This window comes from Loxodonta africana, chromosome 20 (assembly GCF_030014295.1).
Source record: "Loxodonta africana isolate mLoxAfr1 chromosome 20, mLoxAfr1.hap2, whole genome shotgun sequence".
Taxonomy (NCBI): Eukaryota; Metazoa; Chordata; class Mammalia; order Proboscidea; family Elephantidae; genus Loxodonta; species Loxodonta africana.
Window position 1 is genome coordinate 52,224,617 of NC_087361.1, and position 26,443 is coordinate 52,251,059.

Below are 26,443 nucleotides of genomic sequence, written 5' to 3' on the forward strand. Positions count from 1 at the left end.
TCCAAGTGTTGAAGAGCAAAGATGTCACCCTGAAGACTAACGTGCCCCTGACCCAAGCCATGGTATTTTCAGTTGCATTATATGCATGTGAAAGCTGGACAATGAATAAGGAAGACTGAAGAAGAGTTGACGCCTTTGAATTGTGTTGGTGAAGAATATTAAATATACCATGGACTGCCAAAAGAATGAACAAATGTGTCTTGGAAGAAGTACAACCAGAATGCTCCTTAGAGGCAAGAATGGTGAGACTGCATCTTCCATACTTCGGACATGTTGTCAGGAGGGATCAGTCCCTGGAGAAGGACATCATGCTTGGTAGAGTACAGGGTCAGCGGAAAAGAGGAAGACCCTCAACAGGGTGGATTGACACAGTGGCTGCAACAACGAGCTCAAACATAACAATGGTTTTGAGGATGGCACAGGACCGGGCAGTGTTTTGTTCTGTTGTGCATAGGGTGGCTATGAGTTGGAACCGACTCGACGGCACCTAACAACAACAACAACAACAACAAGCTATCTGTCGATGCCGAAAGAGGAGGGGTCAGAATGCAGGTAATTTTTGTTTAAGAGGTGCAGAATGAGCAATGCGTTCTGGACGTTTCTCCAAAGAATCAAAATCTGACTGAGTTTGCCACCAGATCCAATGTTATCTAATTCGTCCAAGGGATAGCTTGTCCTGCCAGTCAAAATCAAGGCACATGAAATAATAGGAAGTGTTACTCAGCGGAGTCACAGAGGACAAAAATATGTTACAGCTTCTGTTTCTCTAGGGACTTTAATTTTTCACCCAGATCCCGTATTAAAAAAAACCCCCTCTATACTTTTTTTTTTTTATACTGACCTACTAAGAAAAAGTATAAATAAATGTCAGGGCAAATGTAGGTGCCTCAGTGAAGAATTTTATCTTTTACACTTTGATTTTTAATAGATGGAATTTAAATACACTAAAAATTTATACTCTTCATTCCATCAAACTAGAATCAATAAATTACATTTTCATAGCAAAACAGTGGCAGAAAGCCATCAGCATTTTACATAGCTCTCAGTGACACCGCATATGTATTGGCATTTGGAAATAATTTTTTATTCTATATGGTAAACTTATTTTGGAACAGATCAATTAGAAACTATTTATATGGTTTAAATTTAAGTATTAGTTCAGCAAATTTTTATTAAGAGTTTGCTGATTTTAACTTCCTGGGTTCAGTTCGTCCAGTCTCTTTTACATGCCTGCCATGGACAGGCAGGGTGCTCTGAGGACTCAGAGATAATTGAGTTTGTCCCTGCCCCATGGAAAGATCTCCCAGCATCTGAATGAAGCATGCTCCATGCTAACATAGAGATGTACAGGATCTGTGAGGAACAGTGGAGGACCCATCCCCAAATGGAGGTTCAGAAGAGTCTTGCTACAGATAACAAATTCTGAGTAAGAGTTGTTAGCTGCTGTCAAGTCAGCTCTGACTCATGGCATCTTAGTTATCTAGTGCTGCTATAACAGAAATACCACAAATGGATGGCTTTAACAAACAGAAATTTATTCTTTCACAGTTTAGGAGGCTAGAAGTACGAATTCACGGTGCCAGCTCCAGGGGAAGGCTTTCTCCGTCTGAGGGGAAGGTCCTTGTCATCAATCTTCCCCTGGTCTAGGATCTTCTCAGTGCAGGTAAACCAGATTCAAAGGACACACTTAGCTCCTCACTCTTCTTTCTTGGTGGTAATGAGGTCCCCGCCCCTGCTCGCTTCTCTCTTCTTTTATCTCTTGTAAGATAAAAAGTGATGCAGGCCACACCTCAGGGAAACTCCCCTTACGTGGATCAGGGCTGTGACCTAAGTAAGGGTGTTGTATCCTCTTTAACATAACCTGATCTTGCCACCTTAACCACCGCCAGAGGTTAGGATTCGCAACACATAGGAAAATCACATCAGATGACAAAATGGAGGACAACGACACAATACTGGGAATCATAGCCCAGCCAAGTTGACACATGTTTTGGGAGTACACAGTTCAACCTGTGACACACGGCGATGCCATATACAATGGGATCAGGCTGTTGCAATCCGTGGGGTTTTCATTGGCTGATTTTTGGAAGTGGATTGCCAGGCCTTTCTTCTTATTCTTGGTTTGGAAGCTCCACTGAAACCTGTTCAGCATCCTAGCAACATGCAAGCCTCCATGGACTGATGGTTGATAGCTGCACATGAGGTGCACTGGCTGGGAGTTGAACCCAGGTCTCCTGCATGGAAGGTGAAAATTCTACCACTGAGCCACCACTGCCCTTGGTAAGAGTTAGCCTAAATTAAAAAAAAAAACAAAACAAAACAGGAGGCTAAGATTTCCAGGTTGTGAGGAGCATATATCAGGCAGGCTTTAGTCAGGAAAAGAGAAGCCCACCTGTCTCCACAGTGTGGAGAGTGGCATGGTGGGTGCAGGAAACTACAAGCAGGTTTGTGTTTCTAGACGGTACTGCACCAACACCGCACTTACACAGATTGCTTTGCTTGTACGTGAACAGTGGTTTTAAAAGGACCGGCACTTGGGAATCTGGTTGTTGTTGTTGTTAGGTGCCATCGAGTTGGTTCTGAGCCACAGTGACCCTATGAACAACAGAACAAAACACTGCCCGGTCCTGCGCCACCCTTACAATCGTTGTTATGCTTGAGCCCACTGTTGCAGCCACAGAGTCAATCCATTTTGTTGAAGGTCTTCCTCTTTTTCACTGTCCCTCTACTTTACCAAGCATGATGTCCTTCTCCAGGGACTGATCCCTCTTGATAACATGTCCAAATTATGTGAGACCTAGTCTCGCTATCCTTGCTTCTAAGGAGCATTCTGGCTGTACTTCTTCCAAGACAGGGAACCTGGTTAGAGGCTGTTTTACTAGTCCAGGTGTGAAATGATGAGGGCACTGGGCAAGGGAGGGTCCTAAGGAATATTCAGGACAGAAGATTGGCAGGGCTTTACAATTAATTACATGCCTGTGCTGAGGAGCGTGGGGAAGTCTTGGGCAACCTGGAGAGGTTTGGTTTGAGTGACTTGTTCTATCTAACTGTAATGTTTCAAACTCAGATACCCGGATGATTTTAAAAAAACAAAAAACCATTGCTGTCGAGTTGATTCTGACCCATATGATAGGGGTTAGGATACCAAAGTGGATAGATAGACACACCGAAAATCCTTCGGCATACATTCAAAGAAGTGCCTAGATTTTTTTTTTTTTTGAGAGCAAGGTTATATAAAAAGGTAGAAGAAATGACAGGTGCAGGAATTTCTTTGTTGAGAGCGATTGCCTCTCTGTGAGTCCGTACCTCTCTCCCTTTGTCGTGCTATGTCTTACCCCATGCCTAGTGAGGGAAGATTCCAGAAGCCACTCAAAAGGGATCTGAAATGGGTTTGCTACACCTGGAGAGGCAGAGGACCAATGGCTGACCCAAATGTGAGGACACCAAGGTGGACCATGGACTGCAATGTGACCCCCAAATGACAAAAGAGGGCTAGAGAAGAGCTGACCCACTGTTGTGGTGATCCAAAGAGAAGTCTGTTGCACTGTGATTTAAATGCATCCCAGAATTTCTAGGAAAGGGATAAGTGTGTGTTTCCTGTGGGCCAGGTTTGGACGCAGAGCACCTCGACAGGATAGTCCTGTGTTATATTTAATAGGACTGCCCAGGCGGCTGAGAAGGCTTCAGAAGAAAGAGGCAAGAGGTGTAAGGCTGGACGTTAAGGGGCAGGGGAAGCAGTGGAAGCTTCCACCTGAGATAGGGATGCGCTGACTTAGGTCAAAGTAACATCAGAAGAGATGGCCCTAACCTCAAACCCCTTAAAGGCTTAAGGAACCCTTAAAGAGCCAAAGAAAGTACCTCAAGGGAAAGAGTTAGCTTTAAAAATCTCTCAGGCCTACCTAGGGATGCCATCTTCAACCATCTGTCAAGCCCAGAAAGCACAGAGTAGCCCACCCAAGTAAAAACTGTCTTATCTCTTTTTGACCCTAGTGGAGGGTGTAACAGCTAGAGAAGTCAGGAAGAAGTAAGCCAGGAAAGGAGGAAAGAGAAGTCAATCATGTTCTCCATTTCACTAGAATCTTCCAGCAGATTCAAGCTGTGGGAAGGGAAAAATTTGAAGTTAAATCAAGTTGGAGTTTTGATTAAGATCTTGTACTAGATTTTGTAATTACTAAGTTAAGGCTTTGCTTTCATGTTAAAGGGGTTCTAAGATGGTCATTGCTTTAAGCAAACAAAAGAGTCATGGAATCTATGCATAGTTTTAAACGGATGGTGGAAGCCAAAATAAGTTTATTTTGTTATTTCAGTGGTTGTTTTTGTCATACAAGTTACATTGTCATTAATTGACATGGGGACTATCATGAAAATAATAGATTTAGTAGATAAAATAATGGGTTCTGTTTGGGAATTTATTGATTTGGGGGTAGCAGCAAGACGTCCTAGTGGATTTGTCCAGCAGGGAAGTCGCTGGGTGAGTTTAAACATAGGGGAAAAGTTAGGGTTATATTCAAGAAACACTTGTAAGCTTCTCTTGAACAAATCCCCTTCCTTTCAGCTCTTTATGAGTGATGTTTACTCCTAAACCGAGATGTCCACAGTACCTTCCTCAATAATCTTTATGGTTCTATCTGTTTCATTCAACCCAAGCATAATTACCAGACAAACTAACTCAAATATCAGTTTTGTTTCTGTCTCAAGAATAATTGAGTTCCTGCCCAATTATCAATCAAATTTTAATTTCTCAGCTCAGCGGTCAGTTTCTACCAATTGTCCCTCCCGCCATATTTACTTGAACTTATTTCTTACCACTGCTTCACGGGGATCTGGGCTCAACAGAGCTCCTTACACTTCATTTATGCTTTTGTTGTTCACTGTCTCATACGTGTCGGAATCGACTCGACAGCAAAGGGTTTGGGTTTTTTTTTATTTCGTTTTGTTCACCATAACGGAACACTCTTTCAACCAAATTCTACTTTCAACACACTATCCAAGCACCCTTAAAGTGAGTTTCAGGAAACCCAGGATGTCTCTAAGACTGAGATTGCAGTCTGAGATTGCAGAAAATTGGTGTGCATTTGAGGGGAAAATGGATCCAAGCTTTAAAACAGTTTTAATATAGAGTCTGTGACCCAGAACAAAATTAAAATCTGTTGAGTTAACCTAAAATCTCTGACTTGCTTTCCAGTACCCACAGTTCATCGCTCTTCCCAGCACCCGTGGTTGGATACCTCCTTCTCCCCAAGTGCCTCAATGCACTTGCTCCCTCCGCAGCTGCTCCCACTGATTCCCCAGGGCCAGTTGGAGCTTGTCTTGGATCCAGAGTAGCTCTGATGGTAGGAAGGACATACTAAAGCTTCCACAGCTCCACATTCGGCTACCATTTCCTTGACTGATGTGAGACAGGGCTTGCCAGGGTGTTCTGGCAGCTCAGTCTGGTTGATCATTATCTACTGTCTTTGGGACTGTTCTGTACAATGGCATGCATGGCAACTGAGTGAATGTTTCTGCACTCCTGGGCAGCGTTGCAGTTGGCCTCCTGCACGCTGGATGCCTATCTGCATGGCTCTTCCTGCTTTTCCTCTGTGAAGTCCTGTTTGCCTTTGTGTAAACATGACTACTTCATCTTGGGCTCCAATAACAATAATGATGATGACAGTAATAATAATAATAATAATAAGAGCAAACAAACAGTGCTCACTCTATGCTAGGCGCTATGCCTAATGTTTTATGTGCATTGATCCATTTCTTCCTGACAACCACATTTCAAAGCAGATACTATGATTATACCATTTTTTACAGACGCTTCCATTTAATGATTGTTGTGACTAGCTGACTCGTGGCAACCTCATGCACAATGGGAGAGGACCTTTGGAATTCATGGGGTTTTCACTGGCTAACTTTCAAAAGTAGGTCACCAGGCCTTTCTTCCTAGTCTGTCTTCATCTGGAAGCTCCACTGAGATCTGCTCAGCATTATAGCCTCCACTGACAGATGGGTGGTGGCTGTGCATGAAGTAAGAACCACATTTTCTACTTTTTTGGGGGGAAGGGGGCAGGTAGGGTATCTCAATGGTGACAAGTTCATGTTACTTCCATAATGGAGTCCTAGTAATGCTTTTTGATGTGAGGATTTATAATTTCCCAATAAGTATTTGATGGTCCTTGGGTGGCACAACTGGTTTGCTATTGGCTGCTAACCTAAAGGTTGGTGGTTTGAACTCACGCAGTGGCTCCACAGAAAAAAAGGTAAGGTGAACTGCTTCCGTAAAGGTTACAACCAAGAAAACCCTGTGGAGCAGTTGTACTCTGTACACATGGGTACACATGGCGTCGCCATGAGTTGGACTCAACTTGACGGTGAAGAGTAATAAGCATTTTTTTAGCAAATACCCAGAGAGATAACACTATAACACATTCTATCATGTTTAGAATATTCTTTAATTCTATCCCTCTTTCTAGTCAGCCTACTGAAAAGCAGTTTGAAAAGCATGTCTGAAAGGGTTACTGATTCTGTATGATATGTGGAGTTATCAGTGATTAGTGTCTCATGCTCTAGACATGTTATCAGGGGGGACCAGTCCCTGGAGAAGGACTTCAGGCTTGGTAAGGTAGAGGGTCAGCAAAAAAGAGGAAGACCCTTAAAGAGATGGATTGACACAGTGGCTGCAACAATGGGCTCAAATACAGCAACCATTGTGAGGATGGTGCAGGATGGGACAGTGTTTCGTTCTGTTGTACATGGGGTTGCTATGAACTGGAATTGACTTAATGGCACCTAACAACAACAAGAGAGGGTGCACAAATACGTCTAATCTTGGGAATTTTACCTCCTGTGACGAAGGTGATCTTTGCTCCATAAATTCAATCTGCTGACTTGTTCCTTTACATTATTTCTGATTTGAGTTTTCGAAATCCTTTAAGATGTGAGAATGACTGAAAGAAAGGACCGGGGGGGGGGGGGAAGCTTCCTAATAAATGCTCTCGGTGCTTCAAATACTAACAGGGTCACTCACAGTGGACGGTTTCAGCAGGGCTTCCAGACTTAAAAGACTAGAAAGAAAGGCCTGGTGATCTACTTCTGAAAATGAGCCACTGAAAGCCTTGTGAATCACAACCAAACATTATCCAACTCGCTTGCTTTGGACAGGTCATCAAGAGGAGGACATCACTTTTGCTGAAGTAGAGGGACAACGAGGAGGAAAGAGAACCTCAGTGAGATGGACTGGCATCATAGTCACAATAACTGATGGTCTTGAACATGGTGGCGATTGTAAGGATGATGCAAGATCTGGCAACATCTAGTTCTGTTGTAGGTAAGGTCACCATGAGTCAGAGTCGACTTGGTGGCAGCTACCTAACAAACCCTGCTGCCTGGTGTTGAGTTATGTACTCATGTAAAGAAATTTGTGGATTTTCTTGCATTTGTATGTTTTAGTTCATCTCAGAATCCCCTCAGTGCCAGTCCTCTGACAGGCTGTTGTACTGCTCCTGCTTACCCCACCCCGTCTTTCTACAGTCACCTACCTTCTGCCAATGGTATCATATGGCATCATGGCTCCTGAGACAGAGGAAAGGATGAGCAGAATGGTGATAAAGGTTTCTGACAGGTCCCCTTCCTACCCCAGGGGTAGAGGTGGGATTTGCTCTTTGGAGTGAATGAATGTGAGATGGTATCTGGCTTCCAATTTGGCCCCCCATCTTGGAGTTTGTTATTTCTTTAAGCATTCATAAATGTGACTCGGTAATTTCACCTTCTTATGCAAAAATGTGCTTGGGGTGCTCTGAGTGTTTGATCCCAGACCTTCATGTGGCTTCCTGCCTCTCCTTGCTGTGGTAGGAGATAAAAGGAAACCAGCTGTTTCCTTGTTACAGATCAGGGTCATCAGGGTGGTGATTCAGGACATCACCATGAATGCTTCGGGGAGACAAGGAGACTGTGCGATGTTTTTGTATTAGGCACAGTATGTCAGATTTATGTAGCTGTCAGAAAGGGTATTTCATTTCATGCCTATTTGTGATTCCTTTTTTGTTGGTCTTGTTGCCAGCTTTAAATCTCTGGCACCCTCCTCGGCAGACTGAGTGAGGCTGATATTGAGGTCCATTCCAATGGTAAGAAGAGCGCTAAGATTTCAGAGTTGTTACTGTGTGCTGGCATCTATTAGCTCCACATCTATTAACCTTACTTATTATCATCACAGCAACGCTATGGGTTAGCTGCTGTTATGATCCCCATTTTACAGGTGAGACAACTGAGACACAGGGAGCTGAAGTAACTTGCCCAGGTTATATAGCTGCAGAGCTGGAATTTAAGCCCAAGCAGCCAGGGCCAGGACTAGAGTGAGGAAAAAGCAGTGCCCAGGAAACGCAATTTAAGGAAGCACTCACTCTCAGATTTGTATAAATGCAGAATCCACACCTGAAGGTGAGTGCCTCCTTAAATCATGAGCCCAAGCACTTCTTTTGCTCTTTGTCACTCTTTGCCCCAGACTTACAAGCTGCAAACAGCTTCGCTTTGAAGCCAGGATACTTAACCTGTATATAACCTGCCTCTGTGAGCCTCACCTTTATGGATCACAGTCAGCCTTCCGTAGGGAAGTGAACAGTTGAGAGAGGGTCTCCAGGTGCTAAGGAGACCAGTGGAAACAGAGCCAAAAGCAAGCATCTCTCCATGGGAGTTATCCCTCTCTCTGCTGGGCCTTCTGTTGTATCATGCTCCCTCCCTTTCCTCTCTCTTATGGCTTTGTTTCACCTCCACCCTCTGTGGTAAGGAGAGAGAGAAAAGAAAAAGACGTTCTTCACCTGAGAGGTAAATCTCTGTACCCCATAGAGAAAATATTCAAGCAGCATCACAACTAAGATGGATACTTAGTCAGGCCTGGCTGCTCCCCAGAAAGTCCAGACACGCCCTGACATGTGGGTTGGAGTCATACAGATTTCAAGGATATGTATCTATCAGGGGTGTTACAGATTGAATGGTGCCTGCTTCTTTCCAAATGTGTGTTGGAATCCTAATTCCTATCCCTGTGCGTGTAATGTAATGACCTTATGCTTCATGCAGTGTAATATAATCAGTCAGTTGAGGTCATGTGGGTGTAGGGTGAAGCCTGAACCTAATCCCTTCCAGGTTACAAAAAGAGTAGTATAGCCACAGGCACACACACAGACATGGGGAAGACAGATGCCTTGTGAAGATCATCAAGGAACCAAGGAAATGCTGGGGCTTCTTCCAAGGAAGGGCCCTGATTTGGACTCCTAGCCTCCGGAACTGTAAGAAAGTAAATGTCTGTTCTTTAAAGCTACCACTTCGGGTATTTCTGTTACAGCAGCACTAGGTAACTAAGACAAACAGTCTTCAGATCCTAGAACAGAGTCTTATGAAGGTAAGTCAGATTGCTTCAGAGAAGAGGAGAGGGTGAGAGATAGTCCAGGATCCCAGGGCAATAGCAAGAAACCCTATACTCTTGAAAATCCTTTAGCACACTGGGTAGGGTTTGAATGGGACTAGACTTTTCAGGTTAACTGACACATGGCAAAATGATCATTGTATCATTAAGATAAAGAGGTCCAACCATTCATCCATGTACAACCCAAGCCTTAAGAGGCCCTGGCATTGTGGGCTAAAATATGGGAGATGTTTCTGGCACGCGTCAGTGATGGACAAACTCTCACCTTGACTCAATACACCATGGAATGAACACCCACAAGCTCCCCTATACATGTGTGGATAGCCAGAAGTAGCTGGGCCCAGAGTTGAAATGAAAGATGATTAGAGTGACAATATGGTAGCTTCTTTGACCACCACCCATTTGTCAGTTTGCCATACCAACCTTATTAAAAACCTTATTAGGAAAGACTAATCACTAGAAAAGGACATCATGTTTGGTAAAGTAGAAGGTCAGCAAAAATGAGGCAAACCCTCAATGAGATGGATTAACACATTAGCCGCAACAGTGGACTCAAACATACCAACGATCATGAAGTTGGCACGAGCAACGTTTTGTTCCGTTACACACAAAGTCATCATGAGTCAGAGCCGACCCAATAGCAACAAACAACAAGCTTATTTGAACTTCCCGACGTCACACTGGGACATTCCTGGCAGTTTTTCTAGACAAACTTTTACCACTGAAGTCCCAACTTCCCCTCCCCTACAGACATCATGCCAACAGAACCACGCAGGAAGTACCACACCAAATGGACAGTGCAAACAGTTCTAAGCCAAAGTGAGGAGCAGCACTTGCCTCTTTGATCAGGTTCATAAATCTGGGCCCAAGGCGCCATGGCTTGTGTCGATGGCACTGCAGGGAGCTGACAGCCAGCTGGGAGGCCCGGTGGGAAGCGATGGCCACCATGTACACCGCATCGTACATCAGGGCTGCTTCAGTCTGTGGAGGAAAACACATACCGCACCTTCAGTTCCACTTTTGCTTAGCTTTTCTCCTGCTTAGTCTCATGCCCTGCTTCCTCAGCTCACATTTGTCTGATCCAAATGGCCATTTATTCTCCTGCTGAACAGTTTTCACTCTCCAATAGCTATTTCTTTCCAAAATAATACCTCACACTCCAGCATGAATTGGAATAATAGCTATACTTTGTTATGAGTTCTTAAAAAAATAAAAATAAATAAAAGCAACTCAGATCAGCCACAAAGACTAGACTTGGAGAATAGCTATTTTCAGAACGTCTGTAGGCTACGCACAATATGAAGATCAATTGCATTGAGTTAGAAGCTACAAAAGCCCAATATTGCCAGAGCAGATTTTGTTTCTCAGTATTTATCTATCTACTCACATAATTACATTTGGTAGAAACACACGGTTGCCAGTAAAACTAACAGGTGATTTGCAGATAGAGGTGCTTGTGTTGGCTGCTTCCATTCCTGAGAGTCAAGAAGGTGGTAGCTGAGGGATCAAATTCAAAGCAGGTTTGGGGAGACTCTTTGAAGAAGAGACATATGTAACTTGCTCCGAATTTGCCTACTTTTGCCAGTACTTGCCTTCCTGGTAGAGATTGAAAATGGTGATTTCTTTTGGGGGCTGGGCAGCTTATTCTTCCCCTCGTTGAATTTCTCTCACTGGCAAAAGTTGACATAATACTTTCAGCATTTTATAAAATAGATGTCCCTGTCAATAATAATTGGCAGTGCTAACACTAGACTCCAGGTCATAGAATGAAGATTATCATGTGGTTTTCTGTGCTCTGGGGGCACAATGGTTAAGAGTTTGGCTGCTAACCGGAAGCTTGGTGGTTCAAACTCACCAGCCACTAAGCAGGAGAAAGAAGTGGCAGTCTGCTTCCGTAAAGATTACAGTCTTGGAAACCCTATGGGGCAGTACTAATCGCCTATGAGTTGGCAATGGGTTTGTTTTTTTTCTTTTTTTTCTCCTGAACTTGGTTCGTTCAGCATTTACAATGGCATCTCTTGGTGGGAGTGGAAAGAGAGAATAGAGGTTAATACATTTGACATTTTTTCAGTTTTTGAGGCCAGAGTAGACTCCTACTTTGCATCTTTGTGAGCCTGGGCTGTCTCTCTCATTGCATTTATCTTGTTATTTATGATCATTTGTTTTTATATCTGTGTCTCCATAAGAACAGGAGTTTGTTAGAAGGCAGAAATGGCTCAGCTTCAGCCTTTAGTGGCTCACTCATTTCCTGGCACATAAATGTTGTTTAACGTTTGCTGAGGAATTAAAATTATGTCATGCCTGAAAATAAAATGCATCCTTTTTGTATGTGAATAGTGTACCAATCCAAGTATTTAAGATGTATCTCTAAGATAAATCACTTTACTCCTATGATTGCCGTATGTAGAAATTAGATGGGTGGTGATGGGGATTGCTAAAGCTTAAGAATATCTTGATAATATCAATTTAAGACTGATATAACTCATTTTACAGATGACAGAATTGAGGCTCAGGGAATTTAAGAGACTGGTCCAAGGCCACTAAGCTAATTAGTTTCAGGCCAGGGTTTGAACCCACGTCTGTCTGGTTCTAACACCCGTGTTCTCCACCACTCTGCTATACTAATTTGGCTTGTTTAGGGGACAGTAATCTGTTGGCAGTAACCGGCAGCGCAATGGCTAAGTGCTCAGCTGCTAACTGGAAGTTGGTGGTCTGGATCCACCTAGCAGCTCTGCAGGAGAAAAGGCCTGGTCATCTGCTCTCACAAAGATTACAGCCTAGGAAGCCCTATGGGGCAGTTCTACTCTGTCCTATAGGGTTGCTATGAGTCAGTGTCGACTCAATAGCGCACGACAACAACCATCTATTGGCAAGAGTCCCTGGTTGGGTGGCACAAAGAGTTAAGCACTCATATACTAGCCCAAGGGTTCATGGTTCGAGCCCCCTCAGAGATGCCTCTAAAGACAGGCCTGGTGATCTACTTTGAAAAGGCCACAGACTCGAAAGCCCTATGGAGCACAGTTCTACCTAAAACACGTATGAAGTCGTCTTGAGTTGGAGTCGACGCAATGGCAGCCAACAACAACAACAAGCTATTGGCAGATTATGGCTTTTCATTTTTTTTATTGTGCTTTAAATGAAAGCTTACAGTTCAAGTTAGTTTCTCATATAAAAATTTATACAAACATTTTTATGTGACCCTCGTTGCTCTCCCTATAATATGATAGCATACTCATCCTTTCCATCCTGTATTTCCCCTGGGCTTTCAACCAGCTCCTGTCCCTTTTTGCCTTTTCCACTTGCTTCCGGACCGGAGGTGCCTGTTTAGTCTTATGTATCTACTTGAATTAAGAAGGACTCCCTTCACGAGTATCATTTTATGTCTTACAGTCCAGTCTAATCTTTGTCTGAAGAGTTGGCTTCCGGAATGGTTTTAGCGCTGCGTTAACAGAGAGTCCGGGGGCCGTGTCTTCCAGGGTTCCTCCAGTCTCAGTCAGACCATTAAGTCTGGTCTTTTGGTTAGAATTTGAGTTCTGCACCCCACATTTTTCCTGCTCTGTCAGGGACTCTCTGTTTTGTTCCCTGTCAGAGTGGTCATTGGTGGTACCTGGGGACCATCTAGTTCTTCTGGTCTCAGGGTGATGTAGTCTCCGGTTTATGTGGCCCTTTCTGTCTCCTGGGCTCATGTTTACCTTGTGTCTTTGGTGTTCTTCATTCTCCTTTGCTCCAGGTAGGTTGGAACCAATTGATGCATCTTAGATAGCCCCTTACTAGCTTTTAAGACCCCAGACTCCACTCACCAAAATGGAATGCAGAACATTTTCTTAATAAACTTTGTTATGCCAATTGACCTAGATGTCCCCTGAAACCATGGTCCCCAGGCCCCCGCCCCTGCTACTCTGTCCCTCAAATTGTTTGGTTATATTCAGAAAACTTCTTTGGTTTAGTCCAGTTGTGCTGACTTCCCTGTACTGTGTGTTGCCCTTCCCTTCACCTAAGATAATTCTCATCTACTATCTAGTTAGTGAATACCACTCTCCCTCCCTCATCACCCTCACAACCATCAACGAATGTTTTCTACTGTGTTTAAACCTTTTCTTGAGTTCTTATAATAGTGGTCTTATACAATATTTGTCCTTTTGCAACTGACTAATTTCAGTCAGCATAATGCCTTCCAGATGCCTCCATGTTGTATTTCTCAGATTCATCATTGTTCTTTATCGTTGCGTAGTATTCCATTGTGTGAATATACCATAATTTATCCATTCATCATGGCTTTTCTAAATGCAATCAGTAGTAATAGCTACATTTACTAAGCATTTATTATATGTCAAGTGTTGTTCTAAATACTTGGCAAACATTTAATCTTCACTATAACCTTTACTCTTTTATAGATGAAGAAGCTAAGGTATAGAAAAAATTAGAGAGAGAGGTTAAATGGCATCCCCAAACCAGTGATTCAAATCCAGGAAGTTGGTGCTGCCGTTTATGCCCTTAGCTGTGAAGCTGTGCTACTTCGAAACCAGAGATTTGTCTGGTGACTCAATCATCACACTAGTAGGTCAATAATGGTTAGTAATCATGAACAACTTACTTTACAGTGCCAGGTACTGTAAGCATTTTACATGTGTTAAATTTCTTCTAATTCTTGAAATAAGACCTTTGAAATCGGTACTGTTGTTATGATTTTACCGAAGGGTAAATTGAGGAGGGGTTGTAGAATAATTTACCTAAAGTTATGTGTCCATAAGGGAAGGAGTGAGGATTCCAACTCAGGACGCAGGCTCAGATTTTAGAGCTGACACCCTTGCTATGGTAGCCTGGACCTTTTGAGGAGCAGAATATATGTTAAAAATGTATATGTATAGTTATTAATTGATTGATGATCGGTTTGATAGAGAAGTATGAGGAGTAGAATTCCAACAATCTGGCCTTTTTATAAACTCAGCTTGTGACCTTTTCATAAACTGAAGGCTGCCTCCCATTGGGATGGGCAATAAAAATGTTCAGACTTGTAGGCCTCATTACACACGTACACACACACACACCAGCTGTTGTCAGTTCTGACTCATGGTGAACTCATGTGTATCAGAGTAAAACTGTGCTCCATAGGGTTTTCAACGGCTGGTGTTTTGGAAGTAGGATGCCAGACCTTTCTTCAGGGCTCCTCTGGTGGACTCGAACCTCCAGCGTTAGGGTTAACAGAGAGGGAATTACCGTTTGCACCACCCAGGGACTCCTGGGTCTTAGCAGTGCCTTTTAAATCCAAAGAGGAGAACCATGTATTCTAAGAATATGCTTCCTCTTGACATAAAATGTATTCTCAGATAGAGAAGATATTTACTATAACTGTTCTATAATACTAATAACCTGCTGCTGAATTTCCTTCCCTTTTGGGTTTTGTGCTGGAAGCCTGGTTACCAAAATGCAACTCTCAATTGTTCTTTTTACAAATGTGTTTATGTCCACATTTTGTTTATATTAAAAGCGTGGCAGCAAGCACATTGCTCAATGCCCCTGAGAAAGTCTTAAAAAAAAACTTTGCTTAACTACACTTACATCTAAACCTAGTTAGTATATTTTACCACACCATGGATCATGAAATAAACATGCTGAAAGCAGGCTTCTGCCCAGTGCACTGTGTTCTGGTTATTGCAACAATGTGCAGTAAAGGATGAACTAAATGAGCTTGGGGTAGTCAAACCCTACACATTCCAAAAATCAGCCACTAAAAACCCTACGGGGCACAGTTCTACTCTGACTCACACGGGGCCGCCATGAGTTGGAAATGACTTGAAGGCAATTGGTTGAACCTTGAATGAGCTTCACTGGTTGGCGGTATTGTCTGCCATGTTGTCACTCATTGTTACTGAGAGAATTAAGCAGTGTCCATGTGACTCCACTGGCAAAGAACAACTGGAAGCTCATGCTTGGTTTCTCCTGAACTCTGCTCTTTGAACCTTTTTCCTTTGCTGATTTTAATCCGTATCTTTTTCTGTAATAAACCATAACCATAATTACAGCAGCTTTTCTGAGTTCTCTGAGCCCTTCTAGTGAATTGTTGCACCTGAGGGTGGTCTTGGGGATCCCCAGTAAAATATATAGGGAGAAAAAAAAGAAGGACTAACAATATCGTATAGCCTTATAGCGTTCCCAAACTTTGCTGCCTGCCTGGTATGTAGCTGTTGTTAGAAAAAAATTAGAGGAGCTGGCAGTTCTGAAGGGAGGCCTAGTCTTTGAAGAACAAATGGGCAGCAAGGATAAAATTCCCATATTTGCTCCAAACTTGGAAGCACTCACCTACCTGATGTAAGTGAGCAAGGCAGTTTTTTTTGTGAGGGACGTGCTCCCAAATACGCCCCTCCTATTTTCTGAGCTGCCTGTCTCAGTGTTAACAATTGCCTCTATTAAAATCCAAGTATCTTATCCACAAGGCACATCTCAAAAAAGAACAAGCCAGCTCATACTAAGTGGGAAATTCTCCACTTAGTATGAACTGGCTTGTTTCCTTCTTTTTTGGGATGTACCTCATGGAAGTAATGAGGATTTTGATAAAGGTGAGAGTGCTAGGACCTTGCCTGGAGAAGTCCTTGTGGGGAGCATGAGTTTGTGGGAGTGGATGCTGCTGAGTGCCAAACTGGAGGGAGGGGTATTGAGCATCATAAATACCCGACACCCGGGAGGTAGGGAAGCACCACCCACAGATGAGCTGGGAAGTGGTCTGGGGAAAGTACCAAAGATATTACTATGAACTCACACCCCGAAAATTCAGTAAATAGGATAGCATCTGCAGCAAGTACAGGAGGGGCTGGCATGTTATGAATCTCAATGAACATTTGCCAGCTTTGGAGAGAGAAAGTGAGGACTAGGGAAAAGAGGACTATATATAAAGTTGGAAAACACATCTGGGTGATCCAGTGGACATACAAGGTCACCCAGGTTCCAGGCAAAGCCCATCGTGGGCTACACATGCAAGCCAAGGAATGTGATTCATGAAGACAGATGAATTCTGCCTTGATCATCTTGGTATCTCAGAATGCCTTTTGTTCTTTTATTGACTATAAACTGGCAAAACAGCAGGGCTCAGGTCACCTAGTTAGGTAGGGAACCTAGACAGGACTTACAGCCAGGCTTTCCTTGTCTGGAAAGATCTTGCTCCTTCTACTGAATTCAGATGCCTATTGTTTTTCATCAAAGGAGTAGCATTGGACACTCAAAGTGGAGACTCAAAGATGTCTGCCCTGTGGACTGTAAAATGGGAATTGCTCATGTGTAGTACAGGGGATAAGGCTGCTGGCTTAATTTTGTAATGCAAGCACATTTGAAGAACTGGGAAGATAGGTGACAGATCGATGTTTTGTTGTTTCCATGACTCATACGTTATATTGAATCATACACAAATTTTGGTCCACAATCACAGAAGAATCCATCTGAGTAGGGGCCACCCTACCACCTCAGTCTATCCAAAAGCCAATATATTGAATCAACTCAAGTGCTGAGCAAAACTTGTAGGTAACCCTTCCAAAACCCATGGGACATACAGTATGCCATCTGCTTTTTATGCCTTTTGAGTTCTTTGGAAAGGTATAACCTGATTTTAACGTGTTTAGCCTCAAGGTAGGAGCCTTTTGAAATGTGTGAAACTCAAAAATCCTGAGTGAGAGTCTCATTTTTTTGTAGACTGAGCGTTGTCTTAGGTGATACCTCCTGGATGTATGAATTTTCTAAACTTTTGACAGGTTTGCCTTTATTTCTGTGAGATAAGCCTCTTCACCATGTTTTTTTATGTTCTCGTGAGAATGTACTTATCATGAGAATAAGCTATTCCTAGTCTTCATTCAGTCATAGTGGCCATATTCTCCTTGATGCCATTCATTGTTTCCAGGTGTTACTGGCTTCCTTCTTTTCTAGCTTCTGAACAGTAAATAATGCCTTTCCAATAAGGAATAATGCATTGCAGTGGTGCTTCTCAAGACACTGGAACTCCCATAAGTTATTCTTCCCTGCATTCACTCTTAGGGCCTAATCATTGCTTCCACATGTAGGTACGATGCGCTGCTATGAGCTGGTCTGCAGTATTCCAGGGCAGCTGTTTCTGCTTCTTAGCTGTTAGTACTGCTTTTGTTTTAATGAAGAATGCATAGGACTTGTAATTTTCCTAATATTCAAATTCCTTTAGTTTTTTTTTTTTTGCCTCTAAGTACTGCTTTTGCAGTAGTAAAGAATGCATTGTAGTGGTAATTTTCCTGAGGTTAAGAAAAAAAAAAAAACCTTGGCTTTGTTTATTTGGGCTGTGTAAGTACACTTCTGGAATAAGGAAGAATACGTCGTACCGTGTTTTGAAAAGTTCCGTGAAAAATAATAAAAAGGCTAAGAAGGAGACTAGAATAAAATGTATGTGCAGTCATTGCCAGGTGCTTTTATGTTTTACATGATGTTTTACAAGTTTTCAAGAAAAACAAAAACAAACAAAAAACAATTTTATCATTGACTCATATCAGCAGGGTTTATGCCACCCAGCGGCCACTGGGACACATGATATCCCAGACAATGAGTATCAAAACCCATAGGTCATAACAAAAATTCAGAATTGATCCTTTAATCAACATGCCTTCATTAGGGAAAACGTGTAGTATCAACAAAAAATTCAAAGGAGAAAATAATTGGGTCTTGAAAACGGTAATAAAAAAGGAATGAAGTTGATTTTTACAAAATCACTCAAAACTTCTATTGAGTTAATTAATCCTTTGGTTGATAGAATACTTTTCCTTTTTTTTTAATCTAGAGGTTTTTTTTTTTTTTTTCAAATGAGTTTCACTGTTTTTAAACTCTATTGACTCAGTAAAAGCTTTCTTAATTAACTCAATTTTAACTCTGTTTTAAAGTTTTTCTTTAATTAAATTAATTTTTTAAGTCTGGAGTTAAGATTTTTTGGACTTGGACATAACTTATTTCTGTATTTTCAGTTTTGGATGTATTTTGACACGTAATAATATCTTTTTAGTATATGACATTCTAAGAAATCTTTAATCATAAATAGTATTAAAGGGGAAAATAGATAAGTAGATGCAGAGTCAAAATACAGGAATTTTTCTTATTTTTTTTAAAGAAATAGCTCTGTTGTATATTTATACAAGGGCCTATATAGGTATGTGGCACACATAAAAAGACAGTTATAAATGACTACAGAGAAATTCACCTTGCAGAATAGTGGAAAATGAATGTAATTTTGAAGAATGCAATTCTATGATAGTAATGGCATTACTTAAACATTAACAGCAGCTTATGACTAATTTTCAAAATAATAGTATTACTTTCAAATAATCTTTATCTTCTCTAATTGTGCTTAACTCTTGCTTAATGGAACTCTCTTTGGACTTTCATAAATATATTGAAGAGTTACATAAATATTTTTCATTTAACATCTTGAATCTTAATAGAAGCTTAATACATATTTATTTAGTACATTAATTCGTTTATTAAACACATATTTATTGAGGGCCTACTTGGTGCTAGGCACTCTTCTAGCACTGGGAAAAAGCAGAAACAAAAAGAAAAGCAAAGTCTCTGTCTTCATGGATTTTATATTCTTGTGGAGAAGGTACTAAATAAACATCAGATCAAGATATATCAGGTGATAAAGGCTGTGAAGAAAAGGAAAGGAGGAAAGGGAGAGAGAACACTTGGGGCCAAACAAAAACCAAACCCGTTGCCGCTGAGTCAATTCCGACTTGTAGGGACCCTATAGGACAGAGTAGAACTGCCCCATACAGTTTCCAAGAAGCTCCTGGTGGATTTGAGCTGCCAACCTTTGGTTAGCAGCTGTAGCACTTAACCACTATGCCACCAGGGTTTCCCAGTGGGGGCAGGGATTGCTATATTAGGAAGGGGCTTCAGAAAAGGCCTAGTGAAGTGACATTTGAGCAAGCCTGGGATGTGGTGAGAAGCCAGACATATAAATATCTGGGGGAGGGGAAGGCTCCATCCAGGCAGTAGGGACAGCAAGTTCTTGCCATGCAAGAATGAATGAAAGCAGGGTCTGAGATAAATAGACCCAAAGGAATTGAAACCAAAAGTTTTTTTATATTCAAGGTGGAGAAGGAGCAGTTTGAATACCGAGGCAACTTGATAAAAAAAGATGTGTCAGCATTGGGCTTGGGCTTGGGAACTTGGGTGGCTTTCTTGGCTCAATGATTGGTCCACTGGATGACCTTATGTGTGCCCTTTAATCTCTCCTTGACCCAGTTTCTACGTCCCCAAATTAGTCACCTCTGGGAACCCTGGGGAAACCCTGGTGGTGTAGTGGTTAACAGCTACAGCTGCTAACCAAAAGTTTGGCAGTTTGAATCCACCAGGTGCTCCTTGGAAACTCTGTGGGGCAGCCCTACTCTGTCGCATAGGGTCACTATGAGTCAGAATCAACTTGGCAACAATGGGTTTTTGGTTTTTGGGAACTGTGGTAGCACAGTGGTTAAGAGCTTGGCTGCTAACCAAAAGGCCAGCAGTTCGAATCCACCAGCCACTCCTTGGAAACTGTATCTAAGTTCTACTGTGTCCTGTAGGGTTGCTGTGAGTCAGAATTGACTCAACAGCAATGGGTTTGTTTGTTTTTTGGGTTTGCATAAATCGTTAAATGCTCGACTACTAGCAGAAACTTTGGCAGTTCAAGCCCACCCAGAGGTGCCTCAAAAGACAGGCCTGGCCATCTGCTTCTAAAAAATCACAGCCTTGGAGACCCTATGGAGCATAGTTCTACACTGACACACATGGGGTTGTCATGAGTCAGAATTGACTTAAAGCAGCTATCACCACCAACAACAGAAGAAGCAGAAAGGAAACAGTGAAGTGCAAAGTGGGCTTTTTGGAGAAGTAAAGGTCAATATTCTGCTTGACATGATCAGCTTCAAAGCTGTATCAGTGTGAAGGTTGAGTCCAACTTCCAGTGGGCCCTGCATTCTACCACTTTTTTGACTAGTACTGGACATGACCTAATGTAGCTATTCTACCCATTCACATAGGGCCCTGATGAGCCACCCTTTTCTGGTCTGATTCATCCTCATTTTCCATTTTACAGATTGTATATGAATAACATGAACCATAACAGTAACAAAGCTCAGAAACCTCTCTCCAAGCAGAATAGACCCGGTTCCCTCCACGGGGACCCACCTCTGCCATTCTCCCTGCCCCGTGGACTGCCGTTGCCCATGCTGTGGCAGCAGCCCTGCCCCGTGGACTGCCACTGCCCAGGCCATGGCAGAAGCCCTGTCCCGTGGACTACCACTGCCCAGGCTGTGGCGGCAGCAGCCCTGCCCCATGGACCGCCGTTGCCCAGGCCATGGCAGCAGCCCTGGGGAGCAACGACGTCTCATGCCTGGCCTGATTCGGTGTGAATTGCAGGGCTTCATCACCCTCACTCAATGGTCTTCTCCTTCTCAGTCGAAACGTACAAGCTGTCCTGTCAGCGCAGTATAATTGAACACAACAGAGGCTTTTTTTTTTTTTTGTAAATTAAGCCTTTTTTTTGAGATTAATATTTAATGTTTGGCACAAATCCACGATCTGGGTTAACATTGCTTCAGACTGTAAACCCTTAGTGGTACGGCATAGGTAAAAACTTATCTGAGATCAGGTAAAACTTATCTGAGCTCTCATCCTATGCTAGAAATCTTATCGGGAGATGGGCAGAGGGTGTGGAAACATATTTGAGTCAGTGGAATTATAAATCCCAGAGGAAGAAGAGAAAAGCTAACATATTAGCTTCTTTCTCTGTCTCTCTCTGGCTTTCCCCCCTCACTTTCAGAAATCTAATATTTCCCTGGATATTCTCTACTTGCTCGTATTAAAAAAAAAAAAAAAAAAAGCAGGCTTCAAATCACACCAAGGCTCGTTTGTACCAAAATGCTTTCTATCAGTATTTCTCAGATCGCTTTGCATGTTTTAAGAGTCATTTTAGGTCTGAAAAATGGTCAAGGACCTGGAACACGGAATCATCCAGAGCCACTTCATTCATTCATTTATTTCTGCTTTTCATTTGATCCTCATTAAAAAAAAAAAAAAGGTGAAAAAAGAAAAGAAATCCCGGGAGAGGACACCTTCAGCTATCGGTAAATTGCATCTTAAAAGTGAAAGTGCATCTCACGTTGCTGGGAACAGAGAATGAAATACAATCCAATTTAAAAGACTATTACTCACCAGCTTGCCCAATATCTTTCCCCTTAGATGCTGTTACTACACAATTTTTTTTTTCTTTTCCTGTATTTTCTCCATCACACTGGGAGCTTCATTAGAGAAATAAAGCCAGGGTAGGTACATTTGACAGCGAAAGACAACTGATGTTAGTGAGAAGCTCCTTGATGAGGCGGTTTTGGATTTATCTGTTCAGCTGAGTACCTCTGCCTTGTCGGGCTGTGTGCTTGGTACCTGCTTCTGAAGTGTCACACGGCTGGCACTGAGCACTGCCGGTGTCTGCAGAGTGTGCCTGGACCAGTCCAGGACGTGAAGACCAGGAACACACCGAGTCGGTGTAGATCTGCTGGTTTTCCACACGCGCTTTGCTTGCCGAGATGTGGCAGAGCGAGGAAGGCCAACTGACTCCACACCACCTTCAGGCAGGTCATTCCTTCCCAAGGCCACGATCTGGGAGCGAAAGCTCTCTTTGCTCACCCTTGCTCTGGTTCCTGCTTTTTGTCTTCATTTGGCTGGTGCCTCTGCTTTCTCTTTTTTAACTTCATCTAAGTCAAGTACTGACAGGAAGCTAAAAATAGTAGTTTTTGAGAGTAGCTGGGCACAGCTTTAATACTATCTAAAGAGCTTACTCCTTCTTTGATAGAAGTCAGAGTACACATCCTAACACTTTTTCCTCACACCACAGAAGGCATAGGAAATTCTTAACCCCTAAGAAATTCAAACGTTATTTTAAATGATTTTATTTTAAAACTACTTACTGTCAAGGCAATCATGAAAGGACAAATGTATGATCCTACTTATATGAAATATCGAGAACGGGCAGATATATAGAGACCAAAGTTTATTACTGGTTACCAGAGACAGGCAGGAGTCTCTGAGTGGTGTAAACGGTTAACACACTTGACTGTTAACTGAAAGGTTGGAGGTTCAAGTCCAACCAGAGGTATGTTGGAATAAAGGTTTGGTTATCTACTTCTGAAAAATCGGCCACTGAAAACCCTATGGAGCACAGTTCTGCTCTGACACACTGGAGGTCACCATGAGTCAGGGACCAGCTTGACAGCAGCTGACAACAACAACAATCAGGGGCAGGAGAGAGGGAAAAAGGGAACCATGGTTTAGGAAGCATTGTGTATCTGTTTACAGTAATGGGGCACTTCGTAGTGGGCACTGATGATGGTTGTACACCAGGATTAATGGAATTGGTGTCACTGAATTGTGCATGTAAAGAGCGTTGAATTGGCAAGTGTCGTGTTATATATATTTCTTACAATGATGAAAAAGAAAATGACTTACTGTCATCATACCATCCAGAAGGCCAGTCTCGGGTCTGGGTGGGGCCTGCAGCCTCTCCATGGACCACTTCTCAATGATGGAGGACACCTCAGGGTTGTCAATCTTAAGCAGCCGAAACCCAGTCATATTTACGCCGCTGTACCTATAGAGTTCCAGATCTAAAGCAAACAAGTCCTGTGCAGTGTTACGAACAAACGACAAAAGTAGAAAAGAGGTAACATTCGCAATGTTATTTGGGCACAAAAGAATTAATGATTGCAGAAGCAACAAATGGACTAAGACCAAAATGGCGGCCATTATCATATAGTTTCTATAAAAGAACATTTCCCAACTCTTTCCATTGACGCGTTGCCTCAGGAACTCTACGGCAGTAAGCAGTTTTCATTCTCCCCCATACCTTTTTTTTTTTTGTGCAGTACAGTTAGAAGAGAAATTTGGAAGTTGATCATTAATTGGAAGTTAATCATTAATATGCCCTTGGGCACCAGATATGACATCTGAGAAGGTAGAGCATTCTCTTCCTAGGGTACAGTCCTTGTGGAGTTGGAAGGGATAATTTTGTTCCTTTGGTTCAATGCTTTTATTTTACAGATGAGAAAACAGGTTCTGAGTGGTGATGGGACTGGTCCAAGAATGAACAACTCCTCAGGGGCAGTGCTACCCTCTCAGTCACATCTTGCTGCCTCAGACTGTCCTGGGTCTTGCCAAGGAGGTGAAATTTGGAAATCATATCTGCATTTGACAGGGAGAGCATTTCTATATCCAGCAGAAAAAAATACTACCCAGGCTCACTGAAAATAATTCACGTCCCATACATGAGGCCATGCAGAATGCCCACTGGCCATGTACTTGGAGTGAGAACCAGAGGGTTCTTGTTGGAGGATAAACTGCAGCATATGGTTGTGTGGGTGTGAGCAACTTAACAATAGAACTTGTTCCCTTTCAGACCATATTTCAGGAAAAAAATGCTAAGTACACCCCACTGTTCTCCGTTACAGAAGAAGCTGTGTGGAAACCAGAGGTTTTTAAGTTGATTCACCTTTAAAACCGACTTAAACAATAGTCTTAATTTTTTCTTATGTAAAAAGGTTAGACTCTAAAATATACTGTTAAAAATAAATCCCATCGAAGAATAACCCAAATTTTCAAAAAGAACATTTTGCTGGAAGGAAAAGCTTTCATAAAAATGTCCTACCAATGTGCCTGCATTATGAAAAGTACCGCATAAAATAGTACAAGAGCCATGATGTCAATGGTCACTGAACAGATGCACCTTCAGAAACACTCCAGGATTTGTATGTGCAGAAGAGGCACACAGAATTGTTCTTTTGACTAACTCTTCTCTACATCGTTACCTTTTCCAAAGAAAGTTTTGGATTAGAAGGTTGAACTGTAAGGGCGCAGTTCTGTGGTGCTGGTCAGTTCAATGTCAGAAAAGGCGTGCTGCCTTTTTCAACATTATATTTGTATTTTCCTTGCACAAAGTAACTGATTTTCTTTTTTCTTTAAGTTGTGTTAATACTTATGGCCAAGAATGGTAGGAACAGAAAAGCAAAACAGGGCAGAATGAAGATAATACCAAAGACGCATGCTTAAAGGAGCAAATTAATAAGACCTGCAAAAAGACGATTTCTTTAATGCATTAATTCAATAGAAGGAAAGTTACTTAAGCGATAGGAAGCCAGGCAGAAACTTCCGGAGTGCATACTGAGTCCCCTGTGGATTCAATATTACATGAATTCAATGTGCTAAAATGATTAAATTAAACGTACAAACTTAGATTGACCTACAATTTGAAGTTTTTATGCAATGTGGAATGTGGAAAGTCCAAGGTGTGATTTACAATATTTCCATTTGAATGAAGAATGAGGAAAGCAAAAGTGTGAGGGGTGAAAAGGCATAAAAAGTGCAGCAACTTGTTCATCCCTCCTGGTCTCCATTGAAGGCCAGCCTTCATAGGTTCCATTCATATTTTTTCTCAAATCTTTCCAAAACCAGCTATTCGGAATGTATAAAGAGCTCCTGGGTGGCGCAAAGAGTTAAGTGCTTGACTATGAACCAAAAGGTTGCAACTCTAACCCACCCAGAGGCACCTCAGAAGACAGGCCCGGTGGTCTGCTTCCAAAGAGTAACAGCCTTGAAAACCCTATAGAGCAGTTCTTCTCTGTCCACATGGGTTCATCAACAGTTGGAATCTACTCGATGTCAGCTAACAACAGGGGTGTATACAGCCAAGGTTGGTAGAAAGTTCTGAGGCAGATGGCCAAGTTGTCTTGTGTAATACCCAGGTGTTCATAGTGACCGAGGAGGAAGAATGTGGAGATCAGGCGGAGACGCGTTGCTCTTTGCATTTCCCAAGTTTTCTCTGTACTATTCCGACAGAAGAACTAACCAGAACGTCAGGAATTCAAGACTGAAAAGACCCCTGAAACCTTAGTTCAGAAACTTCCGTCCTGATCCCTTGCTCTTCCACGTCATGCTGGTTAGTAGTAATGATTTTGGGTACTGCCCCAGAGTGTTTGTCCTGTGATGTCCTGTGCTCCTTCCATGCCCTCAGAGAACTCGGGCTGGGAGTATAATTTATTACTTCCCTGGTGGCACTGTAGTTAAGAGACCAGCTGCTAACCAAAAGATTGGCAGCTCAAATCCACCAGCCGCTCCTTGGAAACGCTATGGGGCAGTTCTACTCTGTCTTATAGAGTCACTATGAGTCAGAATCGACTCAATGGCAACAGGTAATGGGTATAAATAGTCTGAGTATGACAGCTGCCTGGCTCTTGTTCGGAATTCTTTGACTTCCCTACTCACCTAATTCTTACTCAGTAAAACAGTTCTCTTACTGAATTCCCTGGATTCTGGCTGGATTTCAGTTGAAACATTATGGTTAGAAAAAGAGGTTGGATCGGTGTTTTCTTCTCATGTAACGAAGCGTGTGTGTGTGTGTGTGTGTGTGTGTGTGTGTGTATCAGGGGAGAGTGATTGACTTCAGAAACTGATTGTATGAGAGATACCACATCATTTTGATGTGTTAAAAACAAAAAAAAACAAACCTGTTGCCATCCAGCTGATTCTGACCCATGGTGACGCTATACAAAACAAAAAACCAAACCCGTTGCCATTGAATCGATTCTGACTCATAATGACTCTATGGGACAGGGTGGAACTGCCCCATAGAGTTTCTAAGGAGCGCATGGTGGATTTGAACTGCTGACCTTTTGGTTAGCAGCTGTAGCACCTAAGCGCTGCGCCACCAGGGTTTCTAGCAACCCTATAAAAAAAAAAAACTTTTTTTTTTTTTTTTTAATAGGACAGTAAAATTGCCCCATAGGGTTTCCAAGGAGCAGCTGGTGGATTCAAACTGCCAACTTTTCAATTAGCAGCAGAGCTCTTAACCACTGCCGCACCAGAGCTTCTTTGATCTGCTAAATGGCCTATATCATCTCTTTATCCTGATCATCTTGCCCAATTTAAGGCGTTGTGGAGTCCCTGTGTGGTTTCAATAATTGTTTGCTAATCGAAAGCTTGGTTGTTTGAACCCACTCAAAGGCCCCTTTGAAG

The 26,443-nt window shown here is 42.4% G+C and overlaps 1 protein-coding gene across 9 annotated transcripts in view; it reads right to left on the bottom strand.

The window, feature by feature from the left end:
• GRIK1 (glutamate ionotropic receptor kainate type subunit 1) overlaps nt 1–26,443 on the bottom strand; it is a 476,634-nt gene that overhangs the window by 111,640 nt on the left and 338,551 nt on the right. For all 9 annotated transcript variants that reach the window (XM_023548472.2, XM_023548471.2, XM_003410315.4 and 6 more), the window contains 2 exons: nt 22,886–23,059; nt 10,241–10,384 (listed from right to left, as the gene is read on the bottom strand). In XM_023548472.2, coding sequence (XP_023404240.1) covers nt 10,241–10,384; nt 22,886–23,059 — 318 coding nt within the window. The remainder of the gene's footprint in view (nt 1–10,240; nt 10,385–22,885; nt 23,060–26,443) is intronic.